The sequence below is a fragment of the Diorhabda carinulata genome, chromosome 2 (assembly GCF_026250575.1).
Source record: "Diorhabda carinulata isolate Delta chromosome 2, icDioCari1.1, whole genome shotgun sequence".
Lineage (NCBI taxonomy): Eukaryota > Metazoa > Arthropoda > Insecta > Coleoptera > Chrysomelidae > Diorhabda > Diorhabda carinulata.
In genome coordinates this window covers 27,314,543-27,329,857 of record NC_079461.1, presented here as the reverse complement: position 1 = coordinate 27,329,857, position 15,315 = coordinate 27,314,543, and the positions used below count along the sequence as shown (strand labels likewise).

At 31.9% G+C, this 15,315-nt stretch overlaps 1 protein-coding gene across 1 annotated transcript; it reads right to left on the bottom strand.

Annotated features, from left to right (window-relative positions):
• Positions 1-4,094: 4,094 nt before the first annotated feature.
• Positions 4,095-11,714, bottom strand: LOC130904172 (uncharacterized). The gene is made up of 3 exons (XM_057816769.1): positions 11,519-11,714; positions 8,926-9,040; positions 4,095-4,278 (listed from the first exon to the last, which is right to left on the bottom strand). Exons 1-3 carry the CDS (start codon positions 11,614-11,616, stop codon positions 4,126-4,128), a joined length of 366 nt encoding a protein of 121 aa, XP_057672752.1. The 5' UTR covers positions 11,617-11,714; the 3' UTR covers positions 4,095-4,125.
• Between the last annotated feature and the right edge of the window lie 3,601 nt (positions 11,715-15,315).

Genomic DNA, 15,315 nt, shown 5'->3' with positions numbered 1-15,315 from the left:
TTTCAATAAAACACTGTTCATTAGGTTTTCTCTTTAATTCTTCAATAGACAATCTTTTTTTAAATACCAGAAGAAATCTGCCTTCATGCGACTATCGCACATACCTGATATCTTTTCTCCGTCACTTTTCAATTGTGGGGGCAGCGCTTTCCTTGTTCTTCACTAAATCTAAACTAAATTATTAGGAAATTTATCTATATGATTACAGAAATAGTGTAACTTGATATTCATATTTCTTACTAGAATCTGAAAATTTGTCAGCATATTTTGTAAAATTTCTTCATAATTTTCGACTACTAAAACAAAATTTTTCGAAGCTGTACTATCCGAAGCAATCAGAGCTTTTAAAAAATCTGTATCTTTCATCAATTACCGTATTTGTCTTATAATATACTCCACATTTCAACTTTATCGTACCGAGTTTCAGAAATATTCTACAAATGTAGTTAAAACCAACTTCTCCTTGTCTGACGCTTTGAACAATTGCTCCATCGTTCTTAGTTTAATATGTAATGGTGGAAGTATGATGATGTCTCTGCTTGATAACGGCTCCTATATTGCATTGGCTTCATCGCCAGTTAAAGAATTTCATACAAGTCAAACATGTTTTCACCAATAAAGTTTCCCATCACGTATTGTTATCCAGAAATAAAGAAGGAGAGTTGAAAAGAAACATTCCAAAGAGGTCACCACCTCCGTGAATGAGAAAGCAAGCAATCCACTTTTGACCAACTAAAAAATTAACCATTTTCAAATCCACACATAACGTTTGATTTCGATTAAAACTTTCAGCATTTACTCCGCAAAAGTAATAACCATCAAAATGATTCTTAACCCACATCAATGTTTCAGGAATGCCCAAATCTAATCCTGGACGTTTTCATATTTTCCTTAGCCATTAAGACTCACAACAGTACCAAATTTATATGGAACTCATTCTTCATAACCATAAGTATCGTTTACAAAGTCTGTTGTTTTTTGTTACTCACAAAATGAATCATTACTACATTTTTACACTTTGTTCTTCACGAACTCTTGCTTCAAAGGACGAGATAAATATTTAAGAAGGAACATTTAGTCAATGAAGGGTATTAGCACATGACAACCTATACAGATTCACGTGTAAATACCTGTCAAATAAAAGATCTCAGAAAGTTTGATAATTGTTCAGTATATAAGATATGCGAAAATCATGCAAATAGGAAATCATTCTTTACTTTCCAAAGTATATTCGTCATTTGGGAACTTGGAAACAAAATGTTTTTATACAGTGTGCGAAAAATTCGGTGGGTGAGTAGATGTCGCGAAAATAATGCTATGACATAAAAAAATTCCATAGTTATAGGCCTTTGAAGTTAAAGTAAATCAGAACTCATATTTAAATATATTTTCTTAATTATACATTCGAACATGAATTTTTAATTGATGATGTCCATGTAGAATATTTGACGGAATAAATAATTCCGTAGTACTATCTGAAGGCCAGGGGCGACTTTACATCATATAGGATGTGGAGAGTGGCTCCATCGTGCAAGAACTACATGTCTGCGAATGTTTAGAGGAATATCACATATCATGGGTGGGATATCATATTTTTTTCATAATGGTGAGCGGTACTTAGAATTTCTCCAAAATTATTTTTTTTTAATGAATTGCATTTTATGTTAATTTTCTTCAGAATGTCTCTTTATGGCGAACGGTACAACAATCTAAAAATCTACATATATCCCAAATCATAAATTGTGTCGAGTTACACAAAAAGTACCTTTTGTCATAAAATCGATTGAAAAATTGATTTTTGCTATATTTAGATTGTACAAGTTGTCCCTGTAAAAGTTACGGATTGTTTACCATTGGGCAAGATCCGCCACTGGCATTCAGATAGTAGTGTAGAATTATTTCTTCCTTTAAACATACTACATGGACATATATAATCACCCATTAAAAATCATAATGTTCGAGAGTATAATTTAGAAAATATAATTTAATATTTAAGATTTGAATCCGTAACTTTAATAGCCTATAATTCAGCATTATTTTCATGTCTATCTACTCACTCTCGAATTTTTGCACTTCCTGTAGAGTTGTGTATTTCTACTAAAGACAGATTATTACATCAATCCATTTATTCTTTCAGCTGGAGTTAATTTCTGGCAACTAATGAGGAATAGAATTTAAAACAACTGGAAAATAAGTTAACAAGCATTATTTTATTATATATTAGCGGAATAATATGGGATAATTATGAAATGTTGGCAAGAAAACGTCATTTTAATGTAACACTTTTTGAGTAGCATAAAAGTATTTATATACTTGGCGATATTAAAACAAATTCGAAATTATTGCCAACTTTTTAATATAAACAAGCCGTAAAGCGTGAATTATTCAAATATATTAGCATTGCTTTGTCTTATACTATTTCAACCAATTTGTTTTTTTTTTCTACAGATAACTGGGCCCTAAATATTTCCAATTTGAAAAAAGCTAAAATACTACGTCTGCTCTAAGATTATTATCACAGAGGTGAATGAAATTGATTTCAAAAATTACACCAGATTTTGTCTATTATATTGATATATCAGTCCCGATAATAAGCAAAAATAGACACCATGTGTTTCAAAAGTGTTCAATATGAACATCATTCCCGATACCCTACAGATATGATCTTTTTCTTAGTTGAACCTGAGAACTTTTCAACGACATGGTGCTTTACCACATTGACTACCCTACCGCTGCCTATCTTCTAATTGGAAAGCATATTGAAGCAGCTGTTGCAACAAATACTCGACATACACTTTGGAAGGGTGATGAATAGAGCTCACATTGAACACTTGTAGCGATTCATTTACGTTTTGTAAAAGTTTAATGTAACAGAAATCAAAAGATAAGAGTAAAACTGATTCATGACTGCTTCCTAACTTTAAGTTTTTAGTTATTTTTTATGTGAATGAGATTAACTGAAATTTATATGTACTCACTTGTGTTCATTTACGAACTGCATAAACCACCAGATCAAATAAGAGATTTAAATACAGGACTATGTGTACAGTTTTGAGGTTAAATCGTGAGATTGTATTGAGTGGGAACAGAAAAATATTCATCTGTTTTGCAGATTGTTTTATAGAAATGAGTATGAGAAGTTTAAGAGAAGACTTATGAGCGTAAGACTATAAAAATTGATAGTTTTAAGTGGGTCGAATGTATGATTGTTAATAGGTTTGGTCATCTAGTGAGATTAGAATTTGAAAAGTATTAGAAAACTTTAAAACTCCTAGTAATATTGTATTCTTTTATGGTACCTAAATTTTAACTTGTGATTTTGTCGATAACAGAAATTGGTCGTGTCCTTTCTAATGTCGTAATGAAATACTAGACTAGACTAACTTATAAAATAACTTTAATATTATATAATTTCGTGCAGTTATACAACTTCTAGGAGTAGAAAAATTCTTTTTATTAATTGTAGTTGATTATTTCTAAAAAATCTTGTATACAAAATTTCGTAATAGCATTAACAGCTAACTATTTTTTTTTCTTCCATATTCATTCCTTTTCATTTCTTTTTCACTATTATCTAAATCAAAATTCCGTTTTCTGTTAAAGTATTCATTTATAATAATGTTTGACCATTTCTTTCTATTTCTTTCAGTTTGAAAAGAAAGCTTATCATCATCTTATCAATTTGGACGGGCAAGCCATTGAGTTGAAAACCAAACGAAATGTCAAGGATCAAGCTGACATCTCCCTGGAAGAGTGACCAAATGTCGGTCACAAGATGAAAAGCTCTCAAAGTGTGAGTGACTATGGAAAGTACATTACACCTGGAAGTGTATGAAATAGAAGATGAAACACTCTAAACTTTCTGAGAGGAGTACTATTAATAGATCACTTCTAAGCACTGAGTATTCCTAGTGACGCAGAGTATATGACATTATCAATATTTCACATACATACATAAATGTTTATTTCCATAAATGAATTCGTAGTCCTTGAATGTTTGTCATTCTACTCCTATAATTTAGCAGTATCCCTGTTCATCGAATGCTGTTTGTTAGTATTTTATTTGGGAAAGAAGGTATTAACAAAAATTAAAGTTTCAACGGTTAGCTTTTTATTCGACAAAAATCAAACGTTCAATTTATCATATATTTTTTTCACTGCAGATTCAATCGTTTCTAAGGATCCTTCTATGAAGTGCTTAACTCGATTCTGAGTTTTTGAATCCGATCCAATCACCTCGCAAGTGTTGAGTAATTCCATAACTTTATTTGTAACAACCTGAAATGGAACAAGCGGGTGAATTGAAAACTTAAAAAGAGAAAAATAAGAAGATATCTATTAATTAACAATTATAGGGTCATTTTTTTCAACCTTCGATAGGGTATAAATAAAAGACAAGTTCATTTAAAACAATAATTTTATTACCAAAAGATTGGTACACTTACGGTTACTTTTCGATATAATCGCCGAAGAGATTCATTTTTCATATCTGTAGACAAGATTTTCAATACCCTCTACAAAGATACGGCCATTTTAAAGCTTTGGACACCATTCACGCACAACACAATCACTCATGAAGCTTTCCCCATACACACGACTCATTCTCCGATGGATTTCTGCAGAACTATGGCCTTCGGCCTGTAGAAACCTAATCACACTTATGGCGGACATGTTTACGCGGCTGTAGCACAACGCCGATTGACGCCTGAATGTCATCAATGGTGGAGTGTGTATTGTGATAACTTCGCAGTCGCCAATAGCGCATGCCCGCTTTCTTCTACTCCCGTAGCGCACGGAGCTATTGGAGGTTGAAAAAAAAACGGCCCTCGTATTATACTAACTATCCGTTGGTTTTTTGACTTTATTTAGATACTATATAAATAATATTGTAGGCTTGATTTAAGTAATATACAACTCTTTCAGTTTTACTTTTTCAACAAAAGTTTGCAATGAGATCAAAGATGTCATTGGTCGCATTCAGCGGACGTAGCGCTAACTATCGGCAACGGTAACGATCGGGAATATGTTGGAATATTTAAAAAACTTACTGGCTATAACTTGAGTTAATTTACTGTAACTGAAATTTATTTAAAGATTGGCCAAGTATTTTGAAACTATTACAATTCTAATATAATCCAAGAAAGAAGGAATAAATCGATATTATGAGTTTAATCATAACACACATAATCCTCAATCTGACTGCATTTTCGTATCTCACCGCTACAGCCGTAAAAATCAATATACGAAATATAACAGTCACCACGAATACTGCTAAGTTGATAATTTCGACGAATATTTCACAAACTATTTCAACAGAGTCAATTTACATAGACCCTTCACTATTTTCAATTTGACATAAAATATTTAAACACTGAAAAATCAAAACATACAATAATGATGACAGGTTTGAGTTAAATTTATGGGTGATTCCATTATAACTGTGATATTCAATGTCCTGTATTGTTTTTTTGTACTAGTCATTAATTAATAATCAATTAATAAAAATTTTGTGTTAATTGAATAATTCTTAAGATATTTAAACATTATTTTTATACAATATAACTTGCCACTTAAAGAAAACTTATACTACATCACTTGAATGTCAGTACCGTGTCATGTCCATTCCTAGAATTTACCGATAAATTATTAATTTTTTTTGTCGTAACAAATGATTTAAACTAATTACCTTATAAATTCTAATGTTTATGATCAAACTGAGGAAAATTGATGCACTTGTTGTTTAATATCTTAAGTTACCATGTCAGTACCGTGGATAAATGAGTCAGTACCGTGGAACTCAAAATCCGACATTTGTGTCTTGCTCGTGATACTTTGAAGTTGTAGTAAATTCCTCTTAGAGTTTTATTTTTACAGTAAAATAGATGAATAATATGCATAAAAAAGTTAGAAAAGTTAAATTTTAAAATCTTGAAATTTTGAATACAAAAAATCACAGTTAGAACGGAATCACCCTTATATTGTTTCAAAAGGTACTTTATATTATGGATTATTTCAAAAACCATAGCTAAGAAATACATATACGACATAGATAATACACATTTATGGTCTGTGATAGCTCCATGCATTAAAACTGCAGGTCCCCGGTTCAAATCTGGTCTAGAAAAATTTGCTTTTTAATTTTTATTATGTGTATACAACTAAATTAAAAACATTTAGTAGTGTTTTACACGCTAAAATTAAAAAACCGATTTTTTGTAGCAAATATAGCTAAAACAAGAAAGCATCTGACAGCAGTGATTGGTGATTCATTATTCTCTGCCGATATTATTAGTTGATTTTCTCCAGATTCACAAAAAAAGCATGCAGGAAAGTTTAGAAGGGATAATAAATACAATTATGATCAGGCGTGGTTTCAAGGGGGACACGGGAGTCATGCTACCCCCTCGGAACCGTCTTACTTTCAATTTAATGAAAGATTCTTGTAAATAGTATCTTATATTTGTTTTATTTCTTTATACGAGGTTGCTGATTTTACCTAGAGAAATTTCTTATCACAGTTGCACTTTTTCTTTTCGTTTTTTCTTTTATTTTAATTCCAGACCCTCTCAAACTGAGAAACTGAAACCGCGCATGATTATGATAGTCTAAATAAGTTAAAGTAAAAAGTAGATGAAAAAGTGTGAACGTCTATGGTCAAAAAAGAAAACTGAAATCTCGTTAAAAGATCCGTTTTGGACAATTAAATTTTTCTGTGCGCATATCACTTTTTTCAATATATTACAAGTTCCTATAGCTAAAAAATGCGAATATTTAACATAAATTACAAATCTGAATTAGTTTCTACTTTCTCTAGATATATTTTATGAATTTGGCAATTAGATGAAGAAACCATAACATCACTAGTATCTTTGTCAGTACATTACTCAATCTGCGATAATATGTTCACTAAATCATAACGCACCTACGTTGTTAAAACTAATAACCATTTTCTACACGAGTATCAATTATTTTATAATCTTTTCTAAAATAATTTTCTTAATGTGATTTTGTGGCTTCTTTTTAACTACACCTTAACCACGTTAACGTTATTTATTCAAACAGTTTTTATCACAATACAGTGTGTTCTTATGCACCTACTATTCACTAACATTTACACACTAAACTATTCATTGACACTTATTATCTAATTTGTTTAAATACAACGTTTGATTCACTTTCCAGGATCCCGATGTGTTCTCTACGACATCAAATTATTTACTGACACAGTTCGGCTGTTGAAGACTTGTTTCTTATACTACCTCACTTTCCAAAACCTTCTATTTATTGTAAATCTCTAGCGTATGCTCCAAACTTAAACTTTAACAACATATTGGAACAGAACTAGTTCCTCGGTCTATATCAATGGGCGAGTAACATTACAAAACTAGATGACGCTATTTCTTTAGAGATGTTCTCAAACAATTGATGAATTGCTCCATTATCGTCATTTAACCCGCGAATATTGACTTACTTGAGAACTGCAGGTGAACATTTTGTAGTATATAGTATTTTGCACAATCCAAGAATGTACATTTACTACCGAAACCTATAAAATTCGATAAAAACCAAAAGTTGTAAATTTATGACTATTTATTGGGAGAGCATTGTGCACGACCGCAGGATTATAATACCTGCCATTTTTCTTTTAATACAGGGTACATTTGGTTTTCATTGTTGAGTTTAATATTATGGAATTGTTGAACTTCAATTTCAAATCTACTAAATGATACACACTATATATTATATATACATCTAGTTAACTACTACATATCATCTAGTCAATTTCGGTATCGCTACTATCTAACAAATCCATAAGTTTTTTTGTGTACATTCATCTATATGAGTTCTCAATTATTTTCACGTGTTCAATACAGTTTCTCAGTCTATTATTCAATTTTTTTTATTATTGGAACCTGGCATCTTATCCTTTGGCGACTATGGAAGGACGCATTATCCATTACAATAAAACTATTCAGTAGTATATTCGGCATTAATTTATTTAGAAACCAATCTTCGAAAACTACCGCGGTTATATCGCAGTTATAACCCATGCTGGAATCCAAAATATTCTTGGTTGCTGAAAACAGATATTCTGGTATCCATCCTTCTTCTGATCCTGCATGTAGACTAGTTATCTTTATTAGACGTAGCTTTCTTGTAACATTTTTTTGAACTATGAACCCATCCTTTATTACGTGTCATGGGTGTTGTATCAAATCTCGTCGGTGTTCTGATCTAGCTGAATTTATTTTTTCGAGATATTCTGTTCTCAGCTTTTGCAAATCCTCCATTATAATTTGCTTTGTAAATTTTTTTGAATAAAAGCCCCAAATGACGTAGAGTACACCACAAAACAATTAATATCACCATCAGTTTCCTAGAACAGTCTTCGTTCTGCATACATTCCATGAAGATTGCGGCAAATTACGTCTTGAAAGAAATCCCTTTGCTACACCATTGTCTTTTCGTGTTTTTCTTTAAGAATTTTCCAAACTCCACTTTCAGGAATGCTCGTTAAAGCTGAAGTCTCTTTCTATGAAAAGTATTTTTCGTGGCCTCGCTCTACTAACTTTAAGGAACTACTTTTAACTATCATTTCTGCCTCAACGGTCAAACATTTGCGCTGTTTTGTAAACATTTTAAAAAACACCATCGAACTTTATAATACACATTGATTCATGCTTTGAAATGAACTAATCAAACTTTCATAAAACAGAGAATAGGTTTTTTCGATACCTTATAAAAGAACGTCAGTTTTCTAATATCATCGATTTTACAATTATTAATAATCAATTCTGAAATATCACTTCTTCATGTGTAACTCTAAAGTATCGAGATGGAGGGTATTTCTGGATAGCGCAGTATAATATTCGCAAATTTAGTAAGTAGTTTGAAAATATATTGGAAACAAGTTAAAACACTTACAACATTCAAAATTGCCGCTGTTGATCCTGATAAAGTGGTAAGTACCAACTCAGTTGAATTAATCACTGATGAAAATACATCAGAAATATCCAAAAATCGAAGATCCGCTTCAATGCTAAAATGAAATCGAATGAGTTTATAATAAAAATAAATTAAACCTGCAATCTAATTGATATATTTTGAGGAATTGATTTCCAGCAAGCTGGAAATTATTTTAGAACCTCTATTTGGTTCTAAATACGTGAAATCTGTTTGCATCATTCCTGATGGTGAGCTTAAACTATTGGTACCGCCAAATTACAAATTATTGTACTATTTTAAGTTTTTTGCTTATAGCTGGAAAACGGTGCTTCGGGCGGATAATTTCATTCTATTCAAAAATACAGAAGACTACATTCTGCGTCAATTGACATATAAAAATTCAAACTCGTGCAAGTGGTATAACCGAAATCGAATATTAAAAACGATGAAAAATTCGGATTTCGGTTCAAACTTTCATTTTGCGGCTTTTCAAGATGGAAATATATATGATTCTTTGTTAAGCAAAACATTCGGTTCCTACATGCAATTAGAGGATGTGATGCAACCTCTGCATTCTATTGTCAAGAAAAGTTGAAATTTGTCGAGGTTTTTAATCATGAAGATGCCGATCCTGAGATTCTCATTTCAGCAGGTCAACGGTTCTTGACCGTCCTCTATTCACCTCAGACAGATGAGACCTCCTTGGATAAAATCCGCTACGAGACATTTTCAAGATCACTAACAAAGCCAAGTTTTGAGCTGGCTTCTCTACTTCCAACAAATGCAGCCGAGGCCCAACATATTCAGCGGTTGTTCCTCTAAATCTAGAGCTGGTATGGTAGACAACAGGATTCTCTGAGCTGGAGATGCTGTAGAAGCAGAAATTGGTTAGGATGGCTCTGTTGAAGATAATCCCGATGAAGAGGACCTTGATATACAATCACGCCGTCTGAGTTTCTCAGATGAAGGACCATCAACATCTAAGAACATTAGCTACTAAAAGTCAAGCTCACCACCTGGGATGGTGCAACTACACGCTTTTAGGACCAAATAGAGGTTTTATAATGATTTGGCATGGCAATAAATGATTAGGTCATCAGCGTATTGAACATATTTTACGGGAGATGGTGAGTTGTCACATAGCTCATTTATTGTGAGGATAAATAAAGTAGAGCTTAATACTGAACCTTGAGGGATGCCAGTACTGTGTGGATCAGGAAGGGAGAGCTTACCATTTTGCGCAAACCCTGAAAATTCTATCAGTTAGGAAATTATGGATGAATGATAATATGTTACCTTGTAGATTGTATTGAGTAAGTTTATTCAGTATTGCACTTCTAGATATAGAGTCAAAAGCACCGATTGTGCGTCAGCAATAAGTTTGTATTTTTCAAGGAACCATTGGAGTCTTCTATTGATTATTTTTTCAAGAAGTTTGCAAGTAGTGCAAGTGAGTGAGATTGGACGGAAAGACTTGGAGAATGATGTGGATTTACCTGCTTTTTTAATTGGAATGATTATAGATTTGCGCCATGCATTAGGGAACTGGTGAGTATTCCAAATAATGTTATAGATGTCAAGGAGTTTGGATAGGGACGAGTCGGATAGTTTTATGAGAAATATATACAGGAAATCATCAGGACCGGCAGCAGAATTTTTGCATTCTTCTGTCGGTCCGTTAAATATTGATATAGCAAACTAATCCACACAAAAGATTAACCACACAGTGAGTTGATTACTCAGGTCTTTACTAGTACTGATGCCAAATTTCGAATTTCAAATAAATGTATTTAACGACTAAAGTGTCTATGTAAAGTTAAATTTTATTCTTTACAACCTTTATTCCATGGATTTTTCCATAGGAGTATCTGTAGAATTTAAGCTCATTTAAGCTTCCAGTCATCAACAGTCCACAGTGCATAATCTTTAGCAAAGTTTAACCTGCATTATTTATAATCTGCGGTAAGTAGCGATGCATGTTACTAGCTAATGTGACTTATGTCAATATTTTCCTAACAATTAAGGCAAAATCCTGGTATTTCAAATAGTTCCAAGTTGATTACTTAGGTCTTTACTAGTACTAGTGCCCTGTTTCATAATAATGGCCCTTTTCCTACCTTAATCAAGTTTTCTATGATATGTTTCCCTAAATCTTCTTATCATTCAACTGATGGTTGAATGATAAAAGCTTAGTAAATTCGCCACGTAAGTCATAATTCTTCCATATTCTAGCATTATTGAAGCTATTATGCATCCAGCATTCTTTAAGTGGTGTGCTAATCTAATCCGCATTAACCACCAGTAAGTCAAATACAAAACTAAAAACTAACAAAAACAACTACTCGATTCAACCTATGAAAAATATCTAACAATAAACGTTAATATCTGAACAATATTTTTGAAATAATGAAAATAAATTTTTCGCAAAGTTTATAGACATGTATTTTAAATAAAAGTAATAGTGTTGTTCATGGAAATGACTTATATCTTTGAAAACGTAAAGATAAATATAATATTGAGTTTTAAAAAACTTTATTTGTTCTAGAAAAGAAAAAGAATGATTCCAACTAACTTTTCTGTCTCGTCTTCATTACTTGTAGCAGATCCAACAGTAAAATACACAAACAGTACACAGTAAACAGTTAAATAATTGAATGCTTTCATTTTCATTGCAACAAAGGAATAAGTTCTTTTTTTATTATTTCATACAATCAAAAATATTTTATACGATACTTTTCAAATTTCCAATTATTTAAATTAGTTTTACATATTATATTTTATTATAAGTTGTGTGGGAAAATGGAATAAAATAGGATTTTTATTGACTATTATTATCGATACACATTATAGCTATAAAAATATATTTGAGTCAACTTATATTAAAACTAAAATGTTTAATTCAAAGCAGTGTTTCCCAACATTTTTTGTGCCATGCCCCACTTTAGTTTTTCTAAAATTCTAATACCTGCTTTATGTAACAAACAATACTTTTAATATTAAAAAAGTGCATAGTTCACTCAAGAAACAATTTTCTCACACATTTAACTGTATTTGGGTATGTGATATCTGTTTCCTCACAAATAAAATTCCAACTGCCACATCATTTTGCAATGCTGCGAGTTTTTTTTGTTAATGTATTTTTAACATAATGAAACTAAATATCTTCACTTTTGCTTTCACAAGTGCTTTAATTTTTTATTGAAGTTGCTCTATCGATTGTTAGAGATACTTCATTTCAGATTTGTTGCTTAAACAAACCACTAAAAGTATCAAACAGTTGGAAGTAAGAGTCTCACTTGGTCTTCATTTTCTTCTTCACAAAATAGCTTGAAAAGACGCCCACATTTGGCATTAGCTTTAATATAATTAAAACATTTATTACTGAATGTAGTACTTCATTTAGAACAGACGAGATGTTTTTAGCTAAGAATAATACAATGTACAAGAATCATTTCTGGATTCACATATTCCATCAATTTTAAGCAGCCAAATTACACCTAATATTTAAATTTGGCATCAAAAACTAGCATTGCATAATTGGCCAGGTGCGAAAGAGTTAAGCTCGTGCAGATTCTATTTTAGAATTGCCCCCACGCAGTCTGAATTCAGGATTACTTATTGTTATTTGTATATATTAAATTTATGTATGAAATCCTTGTAATACTTGTAGAATCCTAGAAAGAAGATTTTTAATGATGCAATTGATTGTAAAAAACATTTTATGCCAAAATAAATACTATATTAAAGATGCAATTGGACTTTAAAGAAAAAGTGTTATTATTTAGTTAGATGTAGTTTCTTCATATACAAATATATCTATTACAACTGTGAAAAATGTAAATAAATAAAACAAATGGTTAAAAAGTAAAAAACACAGACATAATACAAAACAGGAACTAACAGGAAGGAACTAGAACGAAGAGAAACATAGTAAATCGAACAATTTGGCTATGTAAGCGGCATTTTAACACCAAAAAATGACATCGAAAAAATAATAAGCCTGACGCAAAACGATTATAACTCACCGTGGAAAACATGGTCTTCAACAAGAACAACAAAAGTTTGTTTCAGACCAATATCGAATATATATGTTATGTGAAGATAAAATTTGGAAATATGATAAAAAGATTTTTTTGGAAATTCAATTGTTCTCAAAAGAGAACTGTTACAATGTATATGAAAAATTTTTAATGAACACCTTTGTATCATAACTGTAGAAGAGAAAATAAACGTGACGATTTTGAAGCGAAAATGGAAACACACTATGGAAACCATCAACAAATATAACCAGAGAAGCATTAAACTGTAATTCAAGAAGCAAAAAAAAGTCTTTACGAACATATAGAAGAACTATCAAGAAAGAAATGCAACAGATAAACTTAAGATAGATAGAAGATACTAAGTTGGAATTTCTGAAACCATTGGTGATATTCAAACTGCAACACACTGTTTACATTATCACTACACAAATACTAACAATTACACAGTATGACGTGCGTTTCAATAACCAGTCAGTCTCTGAAGATGATAACTTAGCTATCGAAACGTGTCAGACAGTGTGACTGTGAGTGTTGATAAAGTGAAAATGTGAACAGTGTTTGGTTACAAAAATGTATTATTTACAACAACATACTTCAAATATGAGAATTAAATATATGAACAAATTGATGGTTGTGTTATGGGAGCATCCATATCAAGTGTTGTAGCACAATTAGTAATGGAAGATCTTAAAGAAACTGTATCAAGCAAACAAAGTTTGTTATGAACTATTTCAATACAGTCAACAAGAAAAAAAGCTATAAATCTTTTGATGTCATTGCGTCGACGGCCTGACTTCACCTCTTTACAGGAGGAATTGACTTATTAACTTGATATTTCGCTTTCAGTGACAATATTTAATAAAGTCGTTATTATATATTACAAATTTCGAAACCATATTGATAGAATGAATCATTCATCTAAGCGCCTTCAGCTACACGAAATTTAAAATGTAGAATAGCCTAATAGCTCGTGAATGCTCCTAACAATCAATCTTATGGTTCGTAAATCGAATCTGTATATAAAGGTAACGTGAAACCTTGTAAACGAACTTATATAATATCTAATGTATTTGTACGTAACGAGACTACAGGGTATGTTATAGAGAATAATGAGTCATATTTTTTTCCGAATCGATTGAATATAGCAGCACATGTTAGGACCTGGGGATAAGTAGGAGGAGAGTCTTGGCAACACAGCAGACCTAGCGGCAATGAGCTTCGATTTTCTGGGCCTACAGAACACTTGGAATGGTGTCTCAAGACCTATCACAATACTTCAAAAGGCTTTTCGAGTTGATTGCCTCAAGAAATCTAGGTGAGGAAAGTGGCACAAGATGTTCCAGGATGGCAAGATTTCTGCTACCTTTTGCGTGGAAGTGCTATAAAGATTATGCCAAAAAGGCAACCACATCAGGTCGGAATTCAATGATTTTTGAAAGCTCCACCACAACAATGCACCTGGCCTTCCTCACGACAAACTATCTGATAAAAACGATCAACATCATACCTCAGTGGGCTTACAACACCTCCGACAGACATCGTTTTGCTCCCTCGTCTCAAGAGTTTGCTGAAAGGACAACATTTGAAGATCCTGGACAACATAAGAGCCATTGCGACGAGGTCTCTAAAGAACATTCCCGCAGAAGCCTTTCAGAAAGTCTATACCACATAGAAATCTCAATAAAAAAGGGGTTCATATTTTGAAGAATATTGACACATTGTACCAATTAGATCAAAAAATTTTCAAATCCAGGCCTTTATTACGGATCACATAATGGACATGGAAAAATGTAAAACATTTAGTTGGAATGGAATATAGTAGTTTTCTCAAACTGTCCTATAAATCTCACCTTAAAGTTAATTCATATAATTGCACTAAAAATTATATTCTGCTTCTACAGTAATAGAGGAAATTAACTGTTTTTTTCACCTAAACTAGATAACAAATTATTGACAAGAATATTGACAAGTAATAACAATTCGATGGTATAAGCTCTTATTTTTCTGAAAATGTGTTTTATTGAATTAAATGAGAAGTACTTGTCGTCCTTCCTGTCCACTCTAAAAAGCACCCTAAATATTCACCATAACTTCCATCTAGTACCTGGAAGAGTTCCTAAAACATTAGTCTGAAAGACATAAACTAATAATTTACACCGAAGAAACCTTAAAGTTATCTGCAAGATGCTGACTAACTCCTCGCTCGCATTAAAAATTCTAATGAAGTTTGAAAGTTTTCAAACGTAATCCAAGTGAATCTTCTCATCGATATTTCACCATCAATGAAACTTGGGTACACCAATTATAGCGCAGAAACAAAAATACAGTC

Bases quoted from the DNA above. Each gene is read 5' to 3' on its own strand.
- LOC130904172 (XM_057816769.1), bottom strand. From the start codon at position 11,616: ATGAAAATGAAAGCATTCAATTATTTAACTGTTTACTGTGTACTGTTT. The intron at 9,041-11,518 runs GTTAGTTGGAAT...ATTTCATTTTAG, and splicing joins AATGAAGACGAGACAGAAAA to CATTGAAGCGGATCTTCGAT. The intron at 4,279-8,925 runs GTAAGTGTTTTA...GTTCCATTTCAG, and splicing joins CAGCGGCAATTTTGAATGTT to GTTGTTACAAATAAAGTTAT.